Source organism: Lepisosteus oculatus, chromosome 23, assembly GCF_040954835.1.
Source record: "Lepisosteus oculatus isolate fLepOcu1 chromosome 23, fLepOcu1.hap2, whole genome shotgun sequence".
Lineage (NCBI taxonomy): Eukaryota > Metazoa > Chordata > Actinopteri > Semionotiformes > Lepisosteidae > Lepisosteus > Lepisosteus oculatus.
The window spans coordinates 14,895,092-14,922,477 of NC_090718.1; the positions used below are offsets into that span (position 1 = coordinate 14,895,092).

General features: G+C 44.3%; 1 protein-coding gene across 8 annotated transcripts; it reads right to left on the minus strand.

Annotated features, from left to right (window-relative positions):
* Positions 1–2,241: 2,241 nt before the first annotated feature.
* On the minus strand, positions 2,242–26,313 carry tbcela (tubulin folding cofactor E-like a). 8 transcript variants are annotated; one of them, XM_006642152.3, is made up of 11 exons: positions 26,176–26,313; positions 22,587–22,668; positions 21,661–21,814; positions 21,224–21,278; positions 20,789–20,947; positions 17,837–17,976; positions 17,384–17,565; positions 16,736–16,992; positions 15,238–15,364; positions 13,916–14,032; positions 2,242–9,430 (listed from the first exon to the last, which is right to left on the minus strand). In XM_006642152.3, the coding sequence occupies exons 5-11, from the start codon at positions 20,919–20,921 to the stop codon at positions 9,106–9,108; spliced, it is 1,281 nt and encodes a 426-aa protein (XP_006642215.1). In that variant the 5' UTR covers positions 20,922–20,947; positions 21,224–21,278; positions 21,661–21,814; positions 22,587–22,668; positions 26,176–26,313; the 3' UTR covers positions 2,242–9,105. The 8 variants fall into 8 exon arrangements, with proteins under 8 accessions (XP_006642215.1, XP_015193001.1, XP_015192997.1 ...); XM_015337515.2 differs by having other exon boundaries at positions 20,789–21,003; positions 26,176–26,312; XM_015337511.2 differs by having other exon boundaries at positions 20,789–21,007; positions 26,176–26,312.
* Between the last annotated feature and the right edge of the window lie 1,073 nt (positions 26,314–27,386).

The window sequence follows — 27,386 nt, forward strand, 5'->3', positions numbered from 1 at the left end:
GAGAGAGAGCAGGGCAGAGCAGGGCGAGGGGGGGTCCTGTGAACTCCAAAATGTTGAAACCAGAGATGTTTTCATCCCAGGTTGGAAGCTAAAACTTTCAACAAAGACGATGGTTTCTGAGAGAAATGTCAGCATTTTGGATTGGGACCTGAGATCACACCCTGTCCCCACACAAATTTCAGTGCAAAATCTTTCTTGTGAAAATATCTGATACAGAATACAAGACACACACAAACATTCAGAAAGACATAAAACCTACCTCTTTCTCTAAACCCAGCTAGGGTTACAGAATTAAAATGAGTCACTTTAGAGCAGACCATGTGCTCTCTCTTACTTTTCTGTTTTTTTAATTAAGCTTGTCTCCTTTGCAATACAGAGGGGAGAAAAGGACTCATTTCCATAGATTACTGTGTGATTGCATCAACTTTTGTGGAAATCTGTAGGTGAATCCTTGCAGATAAGGCTGGTAAGAGATACAGGCTACGGGGTCTTTGTTAGAAGGACAGTAGATGTAACAGGAGAGGTGAGTGCTGAGTGTGTGAAGCTGTTTTAGCACTCTGGTCACCTTGGCCCTGACAAAACACACTACAGGGCAGGGCTCTGAAAGAGAGATTCTTCTGCACCTGCAACTTCTGAAAAACCTAAGTGCCCTGACTGGGAAAAGGAAGAGTGTCCCTAGGGGTGCTCCACACTAGGCCGTTCATTCCAGGAAATACTGGCAGAGTCATCTTGCTCAATGACTGAAATCTGAAATGAACCTCATCCCTCATTAGCTTACAACTACACACAAAGGTAAAAATAAGTGTAACACACCACGAAGAAGTCACAACAAAAGCACATGAAAGCATAAAGATTTAGGGGACAAACCATGGAAGAGCATGCCAAGGCTCTGTGATAAACGTGGTAAAATCATGGGAAAAAATATTAGCAACTGCTTGCAGCTCTTGAGGCATTTTTCATCCAGAATGATTGCAATGAGCTTCATCTGAACACATGCAAAGTTACTGCGGTGATCTTGTGAAATTGAGTGAAACTGTGGGGTCTGCAGTTTTACTCTTCCTCGCAAGCAAAAAGGTAGAATGGGAGGGATCCCGTGGGTGAAGTGTCTCCTGGTGTCAGAAGGGCAGGTTGTGATGTGGATTGTCCTTCAGGACTCAAGTGCTTTGGGCTTCAGCTGGGTCAGGTTCAGGCCGGCAGTAATGTAATCCCTGCTTGCAATTCTCCCATTCTGACTGCTGACCTCCCTCTTTCTAGCAGTTTGCCTCGTGGCAGCAGTCAGCTCTTCTTGTCTCGTCTCTTCCAGAGTACAGGTTGCCCTGCGTAACCCAAGACCTTCTTCCAGGTTCCTGCACTTCAGTGTACAATGAGCTCTCTTCAGCTCTCCTTGTTCTAGTTCCAGCTCAGCAGCATCGGAGGGTATCAAAATACAGACTGGCTAGGCACTCTACTCCTGCATAGCCCTAGAACACAACACACTGTATGAAACCCCTCAGACCGTGGGCTTGTATCAGCACATGGCCACCAGCCACTGAGTCCACACCTACCCTGCACTGCTTTAGGTGCTCGAGCACAGAGATCATCAGCCCAATGGAGCCTGTTTACAGACAGGCGGTGTGGAACCACTGGTGTGAAGACAGAACAGACAGAAATCCTTATCTAGAGCTTCTTACATATTATAGAGAGAGGGTCACTTATTGCTCGAGACTGATGACTTCCAGCATGGAGACTCAGAATTATACTGTATTCCGTGGAGTATCAGTCACGTCTGTGATAGCTCCACTGCGAATGGATAGACCAGTGTAAATTGTTACTGCTATTCACCATCAATAAATCAATTATACAAATTCCACTTGCACATTGGCATTTTTCCATGGGTGCAATCTTCAGTCTTTGTAGTGCAAAAGGGTGCAAAAACCATGTTAAAAGTAATTGCGATTGGGAAGGGCTACTTGTGAACTTCATCTCTGACCATATCAGGGCACCTGTTGCACTGGGAGACACTGGAATTTGTGAAAAGGGAAACATCTTGAAACACCTTTACTTTTCTTGCGACTTATCATTTATAATATTCCTTCCCTCCTCCCCAAAACCTTCTGTCTTGTCGGTATATCCTGAACATTGACTATAGGGAAAACCCTGCAACAGTGATCAAGATAATGCAATAGCCTCTAGTTCTAACATTTTCTTTATGTCAAGCTTTGAAAGGTAGGGTTAACTTGAAATAAACACAGAGGCAAGGTCTTTTTTAAAATCATCAAACTCTGAAAGTTTAATAAACCAATAGTTGACAAAAGAGACAGTTGAGAGACAGGAAGGGGAGCAGGACTCTTCTGTCTGAGCACACCCTGGACCTCACAGCAAGGCTCCACACTCTCCTGGCTCCTGCCCCAGAATTCAGAAGCTGCTCTCATGGATTGTCTTGATCACTGAGTGACAGAATATCTCCAGAATATGCCATGGATTCTGAAATTCCTGTCTCCCTGCCCCTCCACTGCACCCCCTGAGGGCGTGGGGAATGGGCGATCCATGATTCCACTAAGCCCTGGATATTGCAGAGCTTGGTGGAAAATCCAGAATACACAGGAAAATCCATTTGTTTGTGCAATACATTAAGAGATGTTTTTATATCTTCTGAATTAAATGCGTTCTTTGGCTAAATACTGTACAAAATGCAATATAGTGGTAGTATTCTGGGACTTCCCTCTAAGTCTGGGACAGATTTTACAGCATTGGAATCAACAGTGTGTAAATTTCTTGTATAGTGTGTAACTAACTTTGCTGCTTTGACTAAGAAAATCCATTACATAGTACTACAGCAAATTAGTAATGCGACCAGGCTGTACTCAGTGCTGTGGAGTCTGGAATGACTGAATTAAGATTCTTCAGCCCTCTGATTCTCATTCCAAACATCACCCCTTCATAACAGAACCTCAAACCAGAAACACTTCAACACTGACATCATAAACATATATAATTCTTTTTCTTTCTATATAGATTTATATACCTTTAAATATATCTTTCCCTACAAATGTAGAAAGCCTACTGGCCCCGATGCTGCCTGACTGACATGCAGACTGTGTGAAGATCGGTGCAGTATTCCTATTGCAGTTGTAAAAGTCCAAAGCTCCTGGCTGTCTGTCTGTTAGTCCTTGTGCTTGGGAAAAGCACAGTCAACCCTATTATGAAGCCATTGATGTCCTTCTATGTAAGATATGAAAGTACAACAATCTGAATGTCTTTTAGTGCTAATTCAAAGCATGAAACAAGCAAGTGATTGACGACTGCAAGATGATCTCAAGATTGTGTTTTTCTATGTTGCTTCAATAATAAGACAAAGAAGGAGACTGCATCAATGCATCTAACTAATCACTCATTAGCCCATGCTACACCAAACCATGCCATGCCATTCACACCATATGGACTCTTTTTACTGTAACTTTATTTTCCTGATTTTTATGCAGGGCTCTTCATACCTATTGTGTACCTGAACAGAATACACCAATACCGCTTGCACACAGACAGTCAGAGAACATTGAATTCAAAGCACTCGAACCAAAATGTAAGAACTTCTTTTACTATCAACTGCCTTACTATGTAGCAGAGGCAGACTGATAATTAGGATTTGGAATTCAAAGGCAGAATGATCAACACTACAACAGCCATCAGTGTGCCAGCCCCGTGTGTACTCAAGAGGGTCACTCATTTGTCCTTTATCTAATATTAACACCTGTCTTAAGAAAGAACAGAAGGAATGTACATCAGTTTTATCATATAGAGTTATACAGCTCAAACTTAAAGGACAAGCAGAGGCAACACAAAGTAATGTTCAAGTGTTTGATTCGCATGGTCTCTGATTTTAAAGGGACGGCACCCCTTAAGTGTGGTGCAGGAAGCTCCTGGAGTCTGATAGCTGGAAGGCAATGAGTTTTAATGAACATAAAGACAGAAAGTAAAAATAGCACAGAACAAAAAAATGCCTTTAAACTCTTTAGCAAAAGGGGCAGAGGGCGCGAATACAAAATTCCTTCTTCTTATTCCAAACCTAGCCCTGCCTGTTCACACACTCACCTGCAATTGGTATTGCTCCAGGAATTTCTAAGTACAACTGTTTTCAGTGGTAGTTTGGTCTGGGTGCAATCAACTACATGTTGCAGAACTGCAAATGTCCTTGTTCCAGATCTACGATCTATAAAACTGCAGAAACCCAGGGGCTATCCGTTTTCTGCCTACACACAGGCATCCACACTAACAACTTGTTTTTGTGACCTCTACGCACGACCTGAGAGACTCCGTTACGTTCTTTCTCTACAAAGGCTGTCACCAACCTTGTAGCTTAACTGTTCCCACAAAAGAAGCCGATGAGAAGGCCACCCGAAGCCCACTGGCGCAGTATGGCTTGTCGAAACGTTCTGAAAAGGCATTAGCAAAAGGCTAACTTGGAAAGGTGAAAAAGAATCAAGCAAGAAAATCAAAGGATACTTAAACACATACAGACAAAAGAGGAGTGAGAAATAAAACAATCTGCGCTATTTGGGGATATAACCTCCCCAGTTTCCCCAGTTTCAGTCCAGGAGAGACAGAAATGACCTGCTCTGTCTCCATGGCTCTCTGGTCGTTGTCTTTAATCACAGCCTCACCACTGAAATCAACATAAAAACTCCAAAAAGAAAAGTCCCTATGGAAAGGTTCAGATTGAATACGCAGAACCCCAATGATTCCCCTGATTGTACATTACATTTTGACACATTTTACTGTGTTACAACCTGAAAACTCAACAGATTTATTTATTTTTCCTTTTGATCCACACAACATCCTCTACAATATCAATGTGTTTAAAAGCTTGGATCTAAAATATAAATTAAAAATAACAACCCTAAAAATCTTGCAAAATGTTCACCCCCTTAGAATTGGAGTGTTATCTCCTTAGTAGGTTCTGCCTCAGCCTACTGCCTTCAGAATTTGCAAGAATGTCAACTGGAATCCACCTGTGTGCAATAATATTGGTTAACCATTAACACACCTGTCTGTGTGAGTTCCCACCATTGGACATTGCATACAGAGTAATATGAAGACAACAGAGCTTCTGCAACAACTAAGGGACATAGTTGTGGACAGACAAAAGTCAGTCAAGATTTCAAAAGCACTGAGTATTCCATGGAACACTGTTAAATCAATTATCAGGAAGTGAAGACACATAAATCTACTCAGAATCGTCAATGACCAGTTCGTCCTCCAGAGCTCAGCAACCGGGAAAGCAGAACACTGGCCAGAGAAGCAGTCAAGAGGCCAAAAACAACCCTCCAAGACCTACAAACTGACTGAGCCAACAATAGTTCAGGTGCTCCTCAAATCTGGGCAGTAGGGGTGAGGGGAGAGTCATATTTGAAAAAAGCTCACATGAAGTCCCCTCTTGAATATGTAAAAAGACATGTAGGAGCCTCTGAACCAATGTAGAAAGAATTGTGGTCTGATGAGACAGAAATTGAGTTGTCTAGCCTTAATGCCAAGCTTTGTCTGGTGGAAAAAGAGCAGTGCTCATCACTTACAAAACCCCATCTTCACTTTGAAGCACAGTGGTGGTAGCATACTCTTGGGTGGTTGCTTTTCATTGGCAGGGACTGGTTGGCTTGTCAAAATAGAGGGCAGTATGGATCCTAGATCAAAACCTGGACCAGTCTGCAAAATATCTGAAACTGGGACAGAGACTAATATCTCAACAGTAAAATGACTGAAACACAAAGCAAAAGCAACCCTTGAGTGGCTTAAAAAGGAAAAGGTTAAAGTCCTTGAGTGGCCCAGTAAAAATTCAGACTTAAATCCCTTAATAAAATCTGTGGCAGAAATTGAAGATTGCTGTACACCACAGCTCTGTTGACTCCGGATACTAGAGCCTGCAATAACTGGAGCAATGTTGCAAGGACAATAAACACGCAAAATGTGAAAACGTGATTACAACATACCACAAATGCCTTGAGTCTGTAATAGCTGCAGAAGGGGGAGCAACTTAATATTAAATGCTTAAGCTCAGGAGGGTGAATATTTGTCTAAGCTGGAGTTTTCAGTTCAGTTTTTTTCAGTTCATAAAATTTTCTTTTACAATCAAAATGATTGTGCCCATCAATATGTATGTTTTCTAAATCATACAAAAAAAAGCATGTTCAAACAGGTTGTGATTTGAGGTTGTAACAGAGCAAAATGTGGTAGAGGTCCAATGGGGGATCAATACTTTTTTCCACTCACTATATATAATCATAATTTACAGAAGATTTACTCTATAAGACATTTGGCTTTGACATAATATTTTCTATTTCATTTCCTGTAATGCTCATATTGCTCTTAATTTTTAACATGCATCTCTACAGATTCCTTTTATAAGAAAGACTCTTCATATGACCAAATCTCACTTTTCCACTGTGTACAGCTGTGTTTTAGACCGCCCCAACACAAATGCCAGGTGACAGTGCAAATCCCTCACACTGACTTTAACATCCAGGCTGGACCGTATTCACCCCCTGTACACACTTGTGCTAGCTTAGACAGTCCCAGTCCACTGTGGTGAACAATGGTAAATCTGTGTTTTCCCTCATCTTCACCACGGTTTTCCACCATGTGCAAGAACGCGCCTCCCAGTACTTTACCATGCTGCACTGCAATAAGCACAGGCTCAGCACTGAGCACTGGGCCCCAGCGCTGGCTGTGGAGCTCGGGGGAAAGGGTGACGCCTGCTTATGGGTGACTTCTGGGTCATGTCTGAGAGGCTCATTCACATCAAGCCAGAAGGCAAGCACTCTGGAAGCCCCCATGAGGACGGACAGACTCTGGTAGGAACAGGTCTCATAAGACACGAGGTATGAAAACTGAGCACATTTCTGCCTTTCACTAGAAGCTCAGGGACCTCCTCTTTGCGCTTTAGGAGTTTCACTATTTTATTTTATCTTATTTTAGTACCAACAGTTCTCCTGAACGGAAAGGAGGGTGTCTAAATATGCCTTTAAATCTTCTAAACTTTCTGTCTTAAATGCGTCTCTGTTTCCTTTATCCTAGTGTAGCCAGACTTCACTTCTGTGCCCTCCAAATTTGTCACAGTTTAATAAAAAAGAGCTTAAGCTACAGGCATCAAGGATTAATAAAATGGTTTGTCTTCTTTCAAAGCTGAATTTTTGGTAGGCTTCTTAAGGGGCACAAGGGCTCCAATAATATTTATTTTCTAAAGCACATTCTTGAAAACATAAAATCCTGAAACAACAAAAACTAGACAAAAAAATAAATAGTAAAAATGATGTATTCATCTTAAACAAAGAGGTTTGGATTCATTATTGAAAATATCCAAATGAATGAAATTATGCCTTGGAAGTTCATTAAGCATTAAAGACCCTGTTGCTCATTGTCCACAGTTTAGTCTTGATAACAGACAAGATTGCTGCTGGAGACGACAGTGGGCAAAAGATCCAAGTTGTGGGGTACATTATTACTACTTGATCTTTAACTTATACACTATCTAACACTTGATTAAGTAACCCCAACATTTACGCTACATCACTGTTAAATAATACTGATGAGGGGCCACACTCAGTAATGTGGACGTCAGTCCTGTAGCGTGGAAACGTGCTAACAGCAAATGGCCATTGACATGTAGGATACACAACCAGAAAGAAAATCAGGACAGCAGAGAAAGGATTCACTCTTGTCATCAACGTCCTCCAACGTTGTAACAATGTAGAAACAAACTTCAAGGAAGTCTGGTTCAACAGCTACTTTTCAAAAATTACAAACCACTTTTACCCTTTCACTTTTGGCTCTCTGTATCTCATTTGAATTCCCTTACATCTGAGGGAAAATCTCTGTGTGCTCACAGCTGAGTGATAACCAGCCTGTGGGCAGAAGACAGCAGCTCATTCTGAACTGTCAACTCTCAATTCACAGATGAAAGGGACACACAGACTGCAGCAAGGTCTAGCCCACATGGATTTAACATGCAGAACATAATAAAAATTTCATTGGGGTCATCTTATAGCTGCAGCAATGGTTGGTTTTTCAAAAGGCTTATGGCCACAGATATCTGCATCATCAATAAATAATAACCACATTTATGTGTGGGCTCTCAGATCATCACCAGAACTACAAATTAATTAACTTGGTAATGTACGCAGAGGAGAAAGTAAAGCAAAGGGCTGAGGGGAAAGCACAGAAGTCAGCATATCTGGATTGACAGATCAGCCTCCACCTTACTGGCCGCACTGGAATACAAACACCAACCAATCACAGAGTTGTTGGGCTTACTCAAATAAAGCACCTTACTAAAATGTTAGAAGGCTTGATTTTCCAATTAAAATCCGAGCAACATCACTCCCAGATCTGTGTGGTAGGCCAGTAGACAGTGGCTCAATTTCTCTGTTAAATACAGCTACTGCAATGCCTCTGTGAGGCCACATATGGACACTATTCGGACCCTGGACTAGTACAGTACAACGTAGTACAGTGCTATGCAGTTCAGTGTAGAAAAAGCCCAATACCCTGCAGAGCAATACAATTCCAGTAGCTCCCCCATACCCCTCTTCATGTAACATCAAATAGCTGACCTTCTAGAGCGAACACAGCCTTCCAGTCATGAGCAATAATCAGCCAAGACTTGGAGGCTGGTTGAGAAGCACTGGTAGAAGCCCCTGGACTTTCCATATCTATCCCCTAAAGCCTTTTCCTACAGCAGCCAACTTCCTAGTTAGGGCAGGAGCAACGATTGCATCACCATGACAAAAAAAAACACCCCCCTGTCTTCAACAAGCCATACTAAAGAGAGACTGCGAGGAACTAGAATTCATGCACACTTGTGCTTGTGCAGGATTTGCAGGGGAGTTATCCTTTAAATACAGAGAGTGGAGTGGTGCTGTTCACCACATGAATAAAATGAAGAAATAAAAAAGACTTGTAGGAGAGAAGCAGGTCAGCACAGCTGCTGTTATTTCCTAACAGTGCATCTCCGTTACACTGGGGGGTTTGGGGTGGAGAAAGCACAAGGGAAGATGGGATGATGGGAGCTCCTCTGCACACACACCCCCCCGGCCCACCCTGGCACTTCTCCACTGATGGAGAGAAAGGTCCCTGCACTCATTTGGACTTGGGCACCACCAGGATCTCGTCTCCATCGCGGATGCTGTAGGAGTGCAGCGCACGCGTGCTGTACTTCATCTCCTCGGGCCCGAAGACGCAGGCCACTTCCTTGTCGATGTAGTAGAGCCGCATGTTGTTAGTGGGGAGCTGCACCACTGTCCGCAGCTGCTTCTTGAGCTCCGCGACCGTCTGGTCCAGCCGGATACTTACAAGCTCCACCTTGTCCTCACAGTGCACCTCCACCTTGGCATAGCAGCGCGGCCGCAGGTCGATATCTGCCAGCGGCGCCAGCTTCCCATACTTGGTCACCAGGCAGTGGTACCTGGGGGGAGGGACACCAGGTCAGCCAGCGCTGCAATGCCTGTCATCTGACATCGCCAGCTGTATGTGGGTGCTGTGCACGGCCACTGTCTTATCCTTGCTCACTATTTTCATTTATTACAATGCACCTTTTGTTAAGTGGACATACAACATGGTGGAAAAAGAAGCAAACACTGTAACAAGCAGACAGGCTAGTGACTTTGAAGTTGAGTCTCAGCAGTCCAACTTCCGATCTAATCTGCGCCTTGGATCTAGGCACAGAAGCCTACAAATCTTCCGGCAGTTGCTCAAGAAAGGCTATGCTCAGGGACCGAAAAAATATCAATTTTGCACTCTCGTCCAAAAGGAGTGACACAACTGACCCAGGAAATTACAGACCAGCACATCTGACTTCTCTGACATGTAAGAATATGGAAGCAATAATTGGAACTAAACAAGAGGATTACCTGTCTGGAAATAATATCTTAGGAGATAGCATGGATTTAGAAAGAAGAAATGTTTCATAAGTTTTAAATAACTTGTTAGAGTTTTCTCTGAACAAGGATTAGAGAAAACAGTAAGGATTACAGAAGCAACAAATGAAAATATTTAGATTAAAATCAGGACTGATACTGAATGTAAGTGTTGAATATGGGTGGCACAGTGGTAGAGTGCTTTGCAATGCTGTCTCACAGCACTGGGGCCCTGGGCTCCATTCTGGACCTGGAATGCTATCTGCATGGAGTCAGTATGTTCCCCTCATGTTTGTGCTCATCAGGAGTTATTGTCATGTTTCCTCGGGTGCTCCAGTTTCCTCCCACAGTCCACAGACATGCTGGTAGGTTAACTAGGTTCTGGGAAAATTGCTCCTAGTGTACATGCCTGTGTTTGTGTCTGTCTCTGTCCTTCAATGGACTGGTGTCCCATCCAGGGTGCATTCCGCCTTGTGCCCATTGCTTACTGGGATAGGACCAGTCTCGTGACCCAGAACGTGAATGAAGCAGTGAAATGAAAAAGGATGGATGGATGGATGGATGGATGGATGGATGGAAGTGCAGAATATTACATGCAGGAAGTAAAAACACACTAAACACACAAAATGGTGAACATCAAGCTTGACGATGTTCCTTACAGCAAAATTATTTATAGCTTCTGAACAATGTTGGGAAGCAAGAAAAATGCAAACTGGATGTTAGGATGTGATAACAGCATTATAACATAAATGTATAATCTTTATCAAAGTATGTTAAAATTGTCCGTTGCACTAATAAACCTAATTTAGAATATTGTGTTCCGTTGTGATTCCAAGTCTACAAGGCACTACTCCTCCTCTGGACTGATTCCAGAGCAACCAGATATACTCCTAAGCGCAAAGGAATGTCCTACACTGACAGGTTAAAACAAATGAATCTTTTTAATCTTTACAGTGAAGACCTGATTCAAGTATTCAGAATCCTCAAGGGCTCCAACACAGTATACCCAGAGGACCTCTTCAGGATTTACAGGTGAAACACAAACCAAAGGAAAGAGGCAGAAACTACAGGAACTGAGAACAGGAGGCACTTCTTTAAACAAATACTTGCTAAAAGAGTCTAGAACGAGCTCCCCAGACACCGTCAAAGTCAATACCCAGGGTGTTACATCATTGTGTTAAGTGAGGGATTCTGCTGGTCTCCTCTTCGACGTCTTTCTGCCCTTGCTGCTGAATGAAGTGGGTCCCCACTAGTCTGTAAAGCTCGTTTTCAGTATTCTACATTGCGCTAAGAACCTACCGTGCTTGTTTGGTTGTTTAATTTGCCAACTGTGATGATGAGCACCTATCACTGTCACTTCCCCAGCGTGAAAGCTTGCTTCTCATAGCCTGTTAGCTACAGTAGTTTACGTATCGTGGTCAAACAATCACTCTCAAATAAATGTACAGTTTCTTTTAACACAAATGTCTCTCCACCCTCTGTGCGGTCATAGCATTTTCTTTTCCTTGGTCAGCCACTGTTAAATCTTTCCAGTTATTTTATTTTTTAAGCTACATTTAGCTGCCATTTTCTAAAAAATAACTATTACTTTTCTTTTTATTCTTTTCTCTCACCATTCATTCTTGCTTGACCCTCCACCACAAAAGGGCTGTAGAGCACAATTTTTCTTCCCTCTGACAAAACTGTGCTCTCTCTTTGAATCAGGCCGCCACCCCAGTCTCTCCCCCTATTCCTCTTTCAAAAAGCCGCTTGAACCCAGAAGGTCCGCCCGGGAGGCTAGGGTTACTCAAAGGGAAAAGGCTGTGCTTTGAAAACTGGGGCTTCCATTCTAGCCCCACGTCAAACAGTCGCTTTGTTAGCCTGTCTCCCTAAAGAGGGTCCAGTCTGCATGTCTGCAGCCGGCCCATGCAGCCTTGATCGGGGAGGGGAGGGCAAGCAGGCCCAGGAGAAAGGGGACAGTAAAAGGACATCCTTCTCGCCTCTGTCCCCATCCTGTCCCTCCACGCCTCTCCACCTGGAAAGCTGGCACAGGGTCAAAGCCAAGCCTACACAGGTTGAAACAGGGGAGAAAAAATAATTCCCGGGCCATGCCTGAGTGTCCTGTCTCCCACCCTGCCTCCAAAACTACCCAGAGGAAATGGAGCGTCTTTATTGGAGCTGCTGCTCGTGCTCTAGAGAAGAGTAGAGGGTTCTGGGCGAATACTTGGGTTGTGGGAGTTTGGAACGAGCTGCTCAGCCATTGCTGATGAAGCTGATACCCTGTCTTCTTTCAAGAAGCAGCCCTTTACACAAAGGGTGGTGGGAGTATGGAACAAGCTGCCCAGCTATGTTGCTAAAGTTGATAGCTTGGCTTCTTTTAGGTTAGATGGCTCAAATGGTCTCCTCTCATTTGTAACTATTCTTATGGCTCCCAGGTAAAAGAGAGGAAGACGTCCCCTGATAAAAAATCACCAGAACATTGAGTTTTGTGGAGGGCAGTCTGCTTAGTTTTCTGTACTTTTACATTGTAATTTTACCAACACCTTAATGCCTTTTCCTTGACTTTCATTATGCATTATGACACCTCTCTCAGCTTCTAAGACTGCCCAGCTCTCCTTTTCTACACAAAAAGTACAAATGTCGGATAAGTTAAAATCTCTACTGACACCTGGTATTTACTAGTGCAGACAGACAGGACTTTGTTTAATTCCTCTACTGAAACCACAGCCCCTGCCGCCTGCTGACATGTTGCAAAGAAAGAGAATCAGAGAGAGGGAGCCACAGATGATCACTCTATGAACTCAAATTGTTCACCTTGATTTAATGTGATCTTCCAGGCGTGAATCTGGTGAAACTCTGAGATCAATAAACTCCAAGAAGGTGAACAAGACAAAAGGGAAGAGCAATCTCTTCTCTTTCTCAGTTTTCACCATCTTATGCTGATTAGACCTGCATGAGATATGCAGGAAAATCCCTGAGCTGTATTATGACTGTGATATCACTTCCTTATTCAATACACCAGACGTCCACACCACAATTCAACTGCAGACCCCTCTCCCAAGAGCAATCTCAATCCCTCTGTCCAAAAAGGCACTTTACCTATGTCATAATTAGAGCCAGACAATTCGTACAAATATCCCTTAAAAAGGGGAACATCAGCTCCAGTTACAAATGGAAATGGGTAAAGTGCACCATCCAACAGGAGGAAAAAATAAAAATCAGGCTGCCATCTCATGTATCGGCTTTCCGATCAGCAAAGCGCTCACAAAGACACCATTGAGTGGCCACAGACTGGCCACATTGTCTCCCAAAGGTTAGATTCCCCAGCCAGAGACTGCTCTCCCGCCACAAATCCCTTCTCTGCATTCTCCCGAGGTTAAGCGGAATGTGACTGACTTGGAGCACGCTCCATTTCCCAGTAACCCCCCCTTCTTCTCCTCCACCCCCAATGATGCCCCTGATACCCTACAGAGAATGGCAGGGTTGTGGTTTTGGAAATGACATTGGATCTAGCTGCAGCATGGCATATCTCTTTCTAAAGTGTCACAAGTCTGATTTCCCTTTATGTCAGTTTTCAAAAACACAGTCCATATATACGTCTGCCTATAGGGCTATCGGAGGCCAACATGGTTCTTTCAGACAATCTCTCTAGTCACTCCTCAGCCCACCATGCTAGCAGCTCCTCTCTGCTTGGGCAGTCTGGGAAACTACACCTGGTTTGCTTAAGAAGCATTTGCAAATTAGTACGGGCAGGTAAGGGAGGCAATCCTGTTCAAACACATATCACAATCCCAGAGATTAAAAAAAACAGTAAAAACAAATACAAAAAAGAGTATCTCACACAGTCTCACACAGTTATGTGTACAGAAGGGCACGAGAACCTGAGATTCACAGGCTGATCCTGTGTAGAATCATCACATCCCAGCCAGCTCCCTAACTCGCCGGGTATCATGAGCCCAGGCTCTGGCTGACTGGAGCTGACAGCACACAGCTTCTTGAGAAAATTGGAGCATGTGCTGGAGTGGGTCTGTTTTTGGAAGAAGAGTGTACTATACCTGTAAGGCAGCTCTTCCTCAGGATAATCCAGGTGGTAGCGTATGAAAAACCGCTCAGCGTCCTCTCTCTCCCCATCTGTCACCACACTGCCATTGAGCATTGACACTGAAGGCAAGCTGTGGGACAGACACAGTCACACAGCACTGAGAATCACGCTCCAATGTTTTAAAGTCTGTCAGCTGCATAGATCTGATCTGGCCAGATGATCACTATACAGGCCATTCTTACAAGAAATGACAACTTGCAGCACTGATGCAAAATGCCTGACAGCATGCAAGCCAATGATATGATTCATATTTATTATGATGTCTAAGCTGCAATTACAATGACAATTACAATTCAAATTCAATTATGAAGGCAGGAGTCCCTGCAGCTGTAGCCAATCAAGTGCTGGACAGGAGGTTCATCTGTTCTCAACAACCAGTGTGAGATATTATCTTTATACAGATTTTATTGTTATATTCAAGATTTATTTATTGAAAGGCTTGTTTTCACTTGTGTATATTTTAAGTTTGTTGGAGTAATACATTGGTATTTAAGTGTTCAAAGAAAGAAAGCAAATTGAACACACTAAAGACAAAAATATTCAATGATAAATAAGCTTTTGCAAGAAAAAGGGTCCAGGACATCAGTAAGCGTGTCTTCAGTCAGTGTGCAGTGCATTGGTAAGCATTGTGTTGAGTCAGCATGCAGTGCCCCACTGTGTTGAGTCAGTGTGTAATTCACCAGTAACCACAGTGTTGAGCCAGTGGGCAGAGTGTCAGTAAGCATGGTGCTCAGTCAGTGGGCAGGGTTTCACTAAAGCAGTGTGTTGAGTCAGTGTGCAGGGCATCAGTAAGCAATGTGTTAAGTCAGTGTACAGGGCGTCAGTAAGCAGTGTGTTGAGTCAGAGTGCAGGGTGCCAGTAAGTAGTGTGCTCAGTCAGTGTGTAGGGCTTCAGTAAGCAGTGTGTTGAGTCAGTGTGTGGGTGCTAATAAGCAGTGTGCTGAATCAGTGTGCAGGGTGTCAGTAAGCAGTGTGTTGAGTCAGAGTGCAGGATGCTAGTAAGCAGTGTGCTCAGTCAGTGTGCAGGGTGCCAGTAAGCAGTGTACTCAGTCAGTGAGTATGCAGGGTGTCAGTAAGCAGTACGCTCAGTCAGTCAGTGTGCAGGGTGCCAGTAAGCAGTGTACTCAGTCAGTGAGTATGCAGGGTGTCAGTAAGCAGTACGCTCAGTCAGTCAGTGTGCAGGGTGCCAGTAAGCAGTGTGCGGGTCCTAGTAAGCAATGTGTTGAGTCACTGAGCAGGGCATCCCTGTGTCTTGATGTTGTGTGGGGACACTCACTGTGCGACGATGAGACTGCGGCGCTCCGTGTTGGTATAGGTCTGCAGTAAGGGGATTCCCTGCACCCTCACGTCCTCCAGCTTGGGAAAGAAGTTCAGCTTCTCAATGTCCTCCCATGTGCTCAGACCTAACAACACAAACAGCAAAGCACAGGCTCCTTTGAAGAAAGACAGAATCACTGTCCACTGTGTGTCTTTTGTCATCAGGAAATGCCACAGTTCTTCCTTTCCGCTTTGAGTCTCTCCCCCGTCAAGAATGTGCCATTCTCTGGGTTCAGCCACACTGAAGTCATGACACTGCCTGGTTAAAACACTTCATACTGAAAATACTGAACATCGCATTTACACTGGATTTTGAAACCACTGCAACCTCACACAGAAATAACCAAGTTCAGACAGAAATATGTGAATAGGTTCTGTTTAAGTCCCCTGTGTGAAAGAGAATTTAATCTTTATGGGATCAGTATGTTAAATAAAGGTGAACTAAAAGCTTATAAAAGGCTCCTATGTGTACAGTCTTACATCACTCCAAGAACAATGGCCTACATAGAGAACAGTGTCTCACAGACGGAACGTCACGTTGGACCTCACTGGGAGATCCACTGTCCCTTATCCAACCGGAACATGTCCTCCTTGCTTTATCAGTTACCAGCTCAGCTGAGGTGGAGCTTTATTGAGTAGTTAAGTTCCCCCAGGGACTGCATTGCAGCTTAATGGACAGATTAAAAAGAAAAAAAAAACAGTACAAAACACTGTTCTCAGCTAAGGCTGGATATAGTGTTTCAACAAAGTCTCCCATTATTGTGCAGCAGGAAAGGAAATCAGGAGCCAAAATTGCTGCAATTTCAGCAATCAGGTCACTTTTTGCTGCAGAACAATGTAATGGCAGGTATTTGATATTGGCAACAATCGTTTCAGACAAATCTAAGCACTCTGGATCAGTGCAGTTACAGGAAAGCAGGTTGTGCTTATACAGCTCAGGACACTGCTGACAGCTTGGGAGCCTACGGCCTCTGAAACTAGACTTTAAAAAACAGAATTTGATGTATTTCACAATATATAATCCATCCATCCATTTTCCAACTGCTTTTGTCTTTGAGCACTTGGAGGAAACGCACAAGAACACAGGGAGAACATATAAACATCATTCAGTCAGCATCCGAGGGTGCGAACCCAGGGCTCCAATGCTGCAAGACAGCAAAGCTAAACCACTACGTCACCATGCCAGTAACAATTATAAATAAAATCAAGAAAGCTTCGCTTCTGACTTTCCTTCCCCTGGGAAACCAAGCCATTTCTCACAACTTCAGTGTGGCCCAGCTCACATGTCACAGAACACACTCCTTTCACAGCCCGATTTCTGCACAGGGGGGTAGGTGCAAAAACAGCAATCCTATCTGCTCTCAGATTGGCAAGAGTACATAATTAGTAGGTAGACATACAGTAGGAAGAGGGCACGACAGGTCTCAGGCCCAGAGCATGGCCAGTGGAGCCGATACCTGAATTGTGCAAGTTGATAGACCGCAGGCTGGGGAAAAGTCTGCGCAGTGTGTCGCCCGAGTCCTCAATGGAGGCAAGGTTGTTGTTCGCCAAGATCAGGCTTTCCAGGCCGGGGAAGAGCACCCCAAACTTGCGCACCTCACTCCAGTCCTGCAGGTTGTTGTCGGTGATGTGCAGCAGGCGCAGCGAGGGGCAGGGCGCCGTGGAGGGCGACACCGTGTCGTACTCGTTAAGGCACAGGAAGAGCTGCTCCAGCCTGCAGGCACACACACAGGCTCATCGTTACCATCCCCACCTCTGCTGACACCTAAAACTTACTCTTAAAGGTGGACCGCCCTTTAATTAGTGTGAGGGGATTAGATCTCCAACAACATGCCGCCAATGGTCTTATATAATCAATAAATAATGTAACAACCTATTTAAAGTACCTGTAATAACTTTCCCACTGTTTTTAGATGTTGTTACTTAAAGTTTTCAAGTAACTGTTCATCATTTATTTATTTATTTTCTACATGATTGTATTTTTTTACTGTACTTGCATTTGTGCGTCTGATTTACGTACTGTGCCTTGAGGATGCTCTGGGGTGAAAGGCGCTATATGAGAACTGAATTGGATGGCACGGCGGCAGCAAGCACATGGGTCTTACTCAGGGATCTCCCCAGTGAAGGTGTGCACCGTGTCCCAGGAGACACGCGTGTTGTTGAGGACGAGCCGCCGCACCCTGCTGAAAGTCTCGGCACAGCTGCGCTCCAGCACCGCCTCACTCAGCGGGTTGGAACTCAGGTTCAGGAAGTCCAGGTGGGGGATGTTCGATACAATCTTGCTGATCTGCAACACAGAACCAGGAGCCAGACTGTAAGCACAAGAGCCATTGGATCTACAACCTGAACAGAGGTCTTCGTTGCTGAAATAGCACGGCATAAATATACTGGATTTGTGTAGGAATTTCCACATGCAGTGCCGCAGGTCAGCAGATCCACTGTGTGAGTGTTGAGCTTCGTGCACGACTGTACTGGACTGGGGCTTGTATTGCAATCCTCTGTATGCTACACTATTACACTGCACTGTACACTATTCAACATTACAGCAGGACTCCGACCTCCTGCCAGTCCTGCAGCTTGTTGTCAGACAGGTCCAGCTCCACCACATGGGCGCAGAAGGCTGCAATCTCACTCTCGTCCCCAGCACTGCTGATCCCACAGCCATTCAGCACCAGCACGCTGGGCAGGTTCAGCCGGTCTGGAGAGGGTTTAGGGGGTGGGTGGGGAGGAGAACACAAACCAAGTCACTCACTAGCACCCGGATGATATCACAGCTGCCCCCGTCTGCCCATCACATAGTCATACAAATCCAAGATATGACACTGTCTTTCGGATCCTGCTTTTATACAATGGTAACCCCCATTCAGGACTGGTTTAGGAGACTCACTGGAAGATCCAAGCTCTGATATAATCTGGTCTAAGAGGCTGAATGACCTCCTCTTGGTCAAAACCTTTCTTATGTTATGTTCCTAAGGTGCATAGTCATCATTTGTGTATTTCTCTCCAAAATAATAATATACAGAATTTTAATGAATGAACAGAGGAACTCCGCCATAGGGGCCGCAATCCAGCTGAACTCTGTGCCGGTCCCAAGCCCGGAAAGAGGAGGAGAGTTGACCGGCAGAGTGCACATGCTGCCAGTCTTAAAAACAAAAACGGGACTGAAATCTAATGCAATGTCAATGGAAACAAAAAGAGATACACCAGCCACGCAGCCAAGGATCGATGGTTGTGGAGGGGAATAATGGACACTGCATTGGACGCCAACGGAGTTCATCTCTATGGACAGTGATGATGATGATGATGATGATGATGATGATGATGAAGAATGAACAAAGGTGGAGAACACACTTCAAAATGCATTTAAGTTTGACCAGCAGTCAGCCTAAGACAAGTTCTAGCTATATTCTATCCTGAAGAGACAAGACACAATAGTTATTCTTCTCCAAAGACAAACCAATAAAACAAACCAAACAAACCCAATTAAACCTGGTTTGTATCGGCTAAGGTTAATTACACTCATTACAGAAGTACTGAACCTGTATGGAGTCTAGCAGTGTTTTTAATCAGTGTGCAGGGTATCAGTAAAGGAGAGGTTGATTAGTAAGAAAGGTGTGGTTGTGAGAAAAGGTTTGTGAACCTTTTGGAATGATCTGTATTCCTGCATTAATTGCTCCTAAAGTGTTCGGGTGTTCATCTAAGTCATAATAATAGAAAAATACAATCTGATTAAACATCACACAAACAATTGTACTTTTTATTGTCTATACTGGACACGTTGTTTAAACACTCACTGTCTATGCTGCAAAAAGTATGTAAATATCTAGGATAATTACATCTATTGAAGAGAGTAATTGGAGTTCCAATCAATGAGATGACATTCAGGAGTGAGTTTTGCCCTGCCCTAAACCCCCCCACCAACAAAGTCTGTTTACCAACTGCACAACAGAGATTTGTCAAAGTGAAACAGGCCCCAATCAAAAGATGTTTCAGAGAACTTCAGAAGAGTTGTTGGTGCTCATAAGGCTGGAAAGGGTTACAAAAGCATTGCTAAAGACGGGGTCTTTGAGTTGTCATCCAACTAAAAAAGGACTGCAAGAGCAAGCCAAACAACACTCAAAGAGCTAACAGTCTGCAACCATAAGGCCTGCAGGTGTCTCTTGTACTGGCTAATGTCTGTGTTCATGAGTACACAATAGGAAAAACACTGAACAAGAGTTGTGTGCAGGGGAGGAGACCACAGAGGAAACCACTGCGCTCCAAAACAAAACATTGCTGCCCCTTTCAACTTTGCCAAAGACCACCTGGACGATCCACAACGCTACTGACAAAAAGTTACGTGAACAAATGAGACAAAAGTGGAACTTAATTATGCAACAGTATGTTTGGAGGAAACAAAACACTGCATACCAACACAAAAAACCTCCTCCCAAATGTGAAGCATGGTGGAGGGAGCATCATGGTTTGGGGCTGCCTCAGGGCCCGGACAGCTTGCACTCATTGAGGGAACAATGAATTCCAAATAGTATCAGCAAATTCTACAGGAGAACTTCAGAGTATCCCTCCGTGATCTGAAGCTTAATAGAAGTTGGGTTAGCATGACAACGATTCTAAAAACAGGAGTAAATCTACAACAGAATGGCTTACAACAGAAGTCCAACATTTTGGAATGGCCAGTTCAGAGTCCTGACTATAACCCTGTTGAAATGCTGTGGGATGACTTGAAGCAAGCCATTCACCCAAGACCTTGCAAAAACATTCATCAATTGAGACAGTTCTGTGAAGAGGAATTGGCCGAAATACCGACCCAAACTGATGAGCGGGACTGATCAGCAGCTAGAGGAAACGTTTGGTTGAGGTCACTGCTGCTAAAGGAGGTTCCACCAGTTACTAAATGTAAAGGTTCACAAACATTTTCAAGCACAAACTGTGAATGTTTAAATAAAATGTTCAGTATAGACATGAAAAGGTACAAATGTTTATGTGTTATTTGTTTAATCAGATTGCGTTTATGGACTATTATGACAGAGATAAAGATCACATTTGAGGAGTAATTACTGCAGGAATACATGTAATGTACATGTCACAAACTTTTTCTCACAACTGTAAAATCAGCATTTTCTTTTTCTTCTAAGAATTTAAAATATTTGATCAAAACTGGCCAGAATAAAAAGGACAAGTCATGAGTTCTAAACATGTGGCCAGCTCACGTTAAAAAAGGCAAGACATTTACAGTCCCACCAAAGAATTCTCACCAGCCCGTATGAGATATAAAAATATTAGAATAACTTTGTGCATTTAATTGGACTGTTTTTCTGCCAAAATGATCCCACAGCACGTCACAAAGAGGAGACCCACTTCATACACTGCAAAAGTCTAGCACCTACCTGGGAAACATAGCAGATCACAGGAAGAGCGAGAAACTATTCACCCGTTGCATTAGGGGGGAAGTTATGGTTAGATTGCACTAGTGTGGCACCTAGATAGACACGGACTCCTTCTGCTCTTACCTTTCATGGGTGAGCCCTGTGGCCCAGCAGGCACCACCACGCCCATGCCTGGCCCGCGGCGGTAGGGGAAGTTTTCGGGGCTGTACTTTTCACTGATCACCTGCATGAAGGTGCGCCCCTCCGCCTGCTCCATTGCCCCGTCCCACAAGACCTCCCCGTCTGCAGGGCCGCAGCGGCAAAAGAGCCAGACACTCATAGAGGTTAGGCAGGGTGGGCTGTCTGAGACGATACACACAGGCTGTCACATTAGCTCGCACTGGAATAAGACGTCTCCCGCCACCACCCCTCCTACTGCTGCAGGCCTGCTCACCCCGCCCCCCCCTTTAGCAGAAAGGTAATAATACAGTGAGAACACAGTTAAGACCTCAGTCAGCCCTTGGAGTACTGCCTGGAGCAAACGCCTACAAACAGAGGACCCTCATGGCCTCTCCTCACCTGAAGCTGCAGTTGCGTGCTTCTCAGGTCCACTATCACAGCTCTTCTGTAGTGTCTGCACGCACAGGAATGAACAGGAAGGCAAGTAAGTCTCTGTGTAAGGCTTTACAACTCTGGCTAGTAAGACTCCAGAGGTCTCCTGGTTCAGGTTTCTTAAGTGATTCCTTGTGAATCAATTTACTGTAAAAAGGGAGGTAAACACCGCTCCTCTGCTACACTAAATACATTGTTTCCATAAGTGGTTACACTCTCTTCCAGGAGTACAGCTTCAGTGATGGTTTTAAAACAACCAGGGTAACCCAATACCACAGATGACTGTACCGTGGACCCAACGCTACACAGTTTCCAAAAATAATTTTACTGCGGTCAAATTACATGAATCTACAGCATTTCTGCAAACACTTTTCAAACTCAAGTGAACGTGGGTGTATTCTTACCCTATCAGTAAGAGGCACAGAAAGGCAACAACCTCTGTCCCCTGGACACTTGTCCCCTTCCTTGGGTAGGTATGTCAGAGATTAAGAAAGACAGCAAAGAGCAAGGCGCAGATATAGTGAAGGATACAAGGGACAGCAGGAGACCAGGTCACCACTGTAGAGGACAGAAAGAGAAACTACAGTGCTTATGATCATAAGCGATCAATTTACATACCAGTGGTGATGTCACAAGACATCACATCTTGCCTGCATTGTGATATCATTGTGTCTGAGCAGCACTAGCCTATGACAGAGAAACAAGGAGTTCACTGGGGTCTCACACAAGACTCCCACTGGGCTCAGTGTAGGAAAGTGAGACTGAAGAGCTCATGGCAATTCAGTCCTGGTTCTTCTGCACGCATGTCTTGCATGCTTCTGTTGAAATGAGTAAAACATTTCCTTTCACAATTCTTTCTTTCTGAGAAGGCAAATCAACAATTTATTTTTGACACTACTCAAAAAATGGTTTCCTTTTTTTATAACAAACCCAATTTAACATGCAAGAGCATTTTTAGACCCAGTGTCATTGATTAAACTTTATATGACAATTTTATGAACTGTGTACTACGCTGTGTGTGAATAAGAACCATAGTTTGAGCCAGATTACTAACTTCCTTATTACCCACCAAGATGTTAATTTGCTTCATGTCAAAGGCGAAACTAAAGAAGCCTCACTAATGAAGGTTTACAGTGGTATCTTTACATTTACTATGGTTTCCTCACAATTCCAGCATGAACATCCTCTGCTTTGTAAGGATGTGTTTTCACTGTTGATCTCACAGCTCCTCCCTCTACCCTCACCATGTCACAGCACCACAAAACTTTATACAGGCTGACAACACGTCACCCTTGACATTTTCATCAGTAGGGATGACAGTTTCTCCTACCTTGATTCTTTGCTTTGTCTGATCCAGCTTTCCAGAGCTCTTAACAGGTCAGGGCAGTTTTACTGTCAGGACAGAGCGGCAGCTGTGGACAGGAAACAGACTTTGACATCAAAAGTATTTTCACAGAAGCATGTTTGTTTTTTATAGGTCCGTTCTCTTTCATTTAAGACACAGGTTCAATCTCGTTCACCATTAGAACACAAGAAAATGAGACAAAATCAATTGCCTTTTGCTTTACACTGCTTCTCTTTATTACCCTGTCACCAAAGCATCCTTTCTTTGCGATTTACAGCCCATTTTTAGACAGTTCTTTGCTATGTTTTTTCTAACTATTCCAGCAAAAATAATTGCTGTGAAGCTGTGCATTGAAGATAAAGAAATGCTGATATCAAACCCAATCTCCAAGGCGGTCCACCCCAGATCACGTTTTTGCTGCAACAGCTGAGAGGGTGTGACTAAAAGCAGTTCAATAAGACGGAAGAGCAACGGGGAGCATGCAGCATGTGGCCAAGGCAGACTAACAGGAGAGAGTGCACACACTACAGAGCCCAGCACACTTCGTCCTGAGAATCAGTCTTGAACTGTCTTGTTCAGCCACTGGTCCTGCGCATCCTGATCAAACGACTAAGAGAAGACAAATAATAAAAAACTAAAAAAAAAAAATACATCTACAAAATTTCACTTCATCTACGCTCTTAGATTTTCATTTCTCAAAATTATAAAAATGAGCAAAAAAAACCCACAAAGGAACAGTACGATTTCTGCCGGCACAGGTGTATCAATTGTCAATTCTCTGCAGCTCTGGCAGGACCCCTCTCTATGTTCACTGAAGGCTGCCCTCTGTGAGAGTCAGCCAGCGCAGTGAGGCCGTGCTGACAGGGACTGGTGAGAGAGGCTGCTGTCAGGCCCAATAGCCCTTACAGGTGGCACTGTAAAGACAGCTCCCTCTGATCCTCCTCTCCACACTCAGCTCACGTTGACTTCACTTCTGATTTCTGGCCAACGAACACCCGAAACTAAGACCCACTGTCAACGAGCGATAACAAGCTCCATTCACTCTTGAAAGAACAGCAAGCAAAGCTGCACACATCCAACCGTCTCTTCCCAGGGGAATCAGTGGAGAGCAGATTGACAGGGTATGAGGGAGCCAGAGAAGAGCCATGGGGGTTTGCTTGATAGACACAAATATAAGCAGGACTAAAATTTGGGGAAAAAAAAACATTATTCAGCTACATTTTATTAACAGTATTGCTTCTAAATGACTTCTTGCTTTAGGCAAATTAGTCTGTACTTATCCGTCTTTAAAATGATAATTTATATAATATTGTAACACCCTGTCGTTCAATGCTCCCACCACCCTTTGTGTAAAGATGTGCCTCCATTACTCAACTCTGAACGCACTTCCACGTAGTTTCCAATTATGCCCTCTAGTTTGGGTTACACTGTAAATCGTAAACCTAAACCGTGCCTTTGTCAATGCCTTTGAGGATTCTGAACTTCTTAATTAGGTCCCCTCATGCACGTAACAGCAAACATATCTTTTCCCAAAACCTTTTAAGCTGGATCAACTTCCAGCTATTTATTTGTAAATCTGATAGAACCAAAAGAGGGCTTCCTAACAAACTGTTGCCATGACAACTGAGTTGGTATACCATTGGGCACTACTGGTTGTTAAGGAAACTTGAGGTGGAGGGACTGGATTCAAACTTTGAAGTAAAAAGGAGAAAAGGCTCACCCTTACTGACATACTCCAACAGAAATGCACTAGGAGTGCAACAGGAGTTCATGTAGCAATAATCATCCAAATTTGGACTTGATCATTTGTCTCTAATCCACTCCACTCAGCAAGTGGCATGTTTGTAAATATACAATTCGAATTCGTTTTCAGAATGATGCATACCTTCTGTGTGAATTTATTTTTGCAGCTATCGACTGCACACAAAACTGAAGCACTAGAAAGTGTATCCCTTCAATCTTCTTTGTAATGTATCTGCAAGATTGGCCCATGTATTTGATACATATTGTGTGAAATTTGTATATATAGTAAGTAGCCCTGGATGAGCAGAAAAAATATAAAAATAATACTTTATGAATACAGAAGCAGGAGTTTCTGTTAGATGTGACCTATGACTTCACTCCCTGAACACAAAAACTCCCAGAACAATATAACTGACGGTTAGGAAGAGTTTAACCAGAATTTCCCCATTTTTCAGTTTTTCCTGTCATCCCAGGTCATCCTGTTTGGTCTGATATGCAAACATCCCTAAAACAACAGAAGCAATTCTGGGACAGTCCTGTGGAGCTCTGTATCCCCTCCTTGATCGTTTCAAGATGAGCGGCACGGCTGGCTCCTCTTCATTAGTGTAATTTACTCGGAGACGTCACCTTGACCCGCAGTCATGATTGGGCCAGCGGAAGACAGCCGCACACTGCTCACAGACGTGGCCCATAGAGGGCGCACAAAACCTGCGCTACGATGGAGTCGCTTCAGAATGTGCTGTTCTCGAATTTGACGAAACTCCTGGCACCTGTCTGAGCTCTTGCGAGTGAAGGCGGTGCTGATCCAGTGTACTTATGTTTATGCGACGTAGATAACGGTAAATATGCGTCTTTATGAAACTTTGTTTCACTACTGTACTCAGTTTTGGGGAAAAAATCAGAATACACACATCAAAGCCCTGTCTCGATTATGATCCATTATGATCTCCGACTTACAGTAACAAGATGATATACTGTGAAACAGTGTGTTCGCATGGGGTGCATTAATCGGAATATATTGTTTTAGGTATTTACTGTACCCTTCTACAATCTTTCCCATTGGTTTACATATCTGAATTTGAAAAGGACAGAAAGACACGACTTTTTTCATTTGTAATAGTGATTCAATCCTCTTTCGCCTAACTGGGCGCAGTGTGAGAGTGCAGCTCTGTCCGGTCAGGTCAAGCACGAAGCTCGGTTTGCTCTTGCCCGGACAGGTATTTGAATGGCCTTACTGTACTGCACTTTTACACAACAGCCTGCTCTATTCGAGAGAATTTACCCTTCCTTCAAACGCGCAGACGTCTTCATCGGTGTTCCCTTCCTGCAAAGTGATTTGGAAGTGCGAGCTCTTCCCGAAGTCGACAGAAAATACCTTCTCTCGCAGTGAATTTGGCGAGGCGTTTCAAGACGGGGGTCGCTTTGATGCTTGTTAGCTTTCGGTTTGCGCGTACAGTAACGCGGTGAGAAGGTAACTTATTTGACCCAAGGAGCTCCTCAATACAGCTCAGCTCCGGCTCAGGGACATTAGGCTCCAGAAGAAGACCGAGCGCCCGATTTGTTCATGATTCCAGCTAGTTCACCTGCAAGGTGCGAGCTGCTGCTTCGGACAGCCGTGCAGGTGAAGACATCACCCCCACTGTAAGACGCATCCGCAGACAACACAATGACCCCTGCGCCGCCTGCCCCAGCGAACGACAGCTCTCTCGCAGCCCGCAGGCCGGCGGGGACACCCTGCCAGCCCCCCGCCACCTGTCCCGGGGCCCGCTCGCAGCGAAAGGATTGCCGTCGTCATGCCCCCCCCAAAATACAGCTTTTATCAGCCACTCACCCCCCTTCCTCTCGCGCTCTGGGGTTCTTGTTGTTGTTGCTCCAGCTGTCACAACAACCCCCCTCATTCCGGCAGTGACGCAGCACACAGAAACACTGTAACCGCACACTGCAGAGCAGGGGGAGGGCGCCGGGCCTCCGAGGGCGGCCTCTCCGGGTGCCTATTGGGCAAACCTGACGTCACTCAACTGCCCATCAGTGGCGTTTGACGCCGCTCACGCTGCAATTGGGCGATCGCGTGCATCTCTTTATGAGCAATTTACGACGAGGCATGATGAGGTTTCGGGGTTCGGGTACGATTGACTCCTGTTTTCCGCGTCTCCGTGAGGATGGGATCCTCGCCTGCCGCCCCCTAGCAGTGCTGTGCTCGGATAACGACCCGGTCTCAGAGTCTGGTGTTTTTGTATTTTGGGGGGTTAGACCTTGCGCTGAAATCACCCAATCGCCGCTCGGCACCGGGTAAACAGCGCTCTTGGACGTCGCCTCCAGCACTGCCGGGTACGTATAGCACAGGTTTTCTTTTGAATAAAGATCACGGTGTCCTTAGACGGCACGAGTTTAAAAAATGCACATATTATTTCACAATCCTGTACCGGTCGCTTCATGCACACCTTGATAATGTGACCGGTGTGGCCTTGAACCTGGAAACTGCTCAAACAAAAGAGCAGAAGTTGGGGGAAAAAATACAAAAACACACCGGTGCTGCATAACAGGAATAAACGGCTACTCTCCACTTGTCAAATAACACTCAAGTTTGCTAAAACCAAGTTGTGTGACAAAATAACCAATCTTATCAAACCCGGTATAAAAATCAAATAAAAGGGCTGTTTCCAAGTTCGAACTCTCACAATAGGTCAACTAGAAATACAAATGAGAATGAAGACGAGATGTATTTGAATAAATCAAACTTTTGATATTAAAACAAAGTTCTTATTTTTCCCGGTATCCCTGAAGCCACGCAGTGCCGCCTGTGGATTTTATACGCGGAAAAGTTTCGATTCACTTCTTTTTTAGGTGCAACAGAAGTAGAATTTCCTCTGACAATTTAGCTCATGTCAAAAACACGAAACCCGTTGACGTTCGCAAAGAACTAGTCATTCATTCTGGCAAAACATTTCCCTTGATTCGTGAATTACAACTCATCGCCCGAATTCTACTTACAAGCAGTGACTGTTACACAAAATAATGTTTTAGGCACTCGGAGTAAGAGAA

What these genes read in the sequence shown, in the direction of transcription:
- tbcela (XM_015337514.2), bottom strand. Translation starts at nt 20,984, where the DNA reads ATGAGTGTCTGGCTCTTTTGCCGCTGCGGCCCTGCAGACGGGGAGGTC. An exon ending in AGCTGCAGGACTGGCAGGAG is followed by an intron (nt 17,566 to 17,836) that starts GTCGGAGTCCTG and finishes TCTGTGTTGCAG; the next exon opens with ATCAGCAAGATTGTATCGAA. An exon ending in TTCACTGGGGAGATCCCTGA is followed by an intron (nt 16,993 to 17,383) that starts GTAAGACCCATG and finishes GTGTGCCTGCAG; the next exon opens with GCTGGAGCAGCTCTTCCTGT.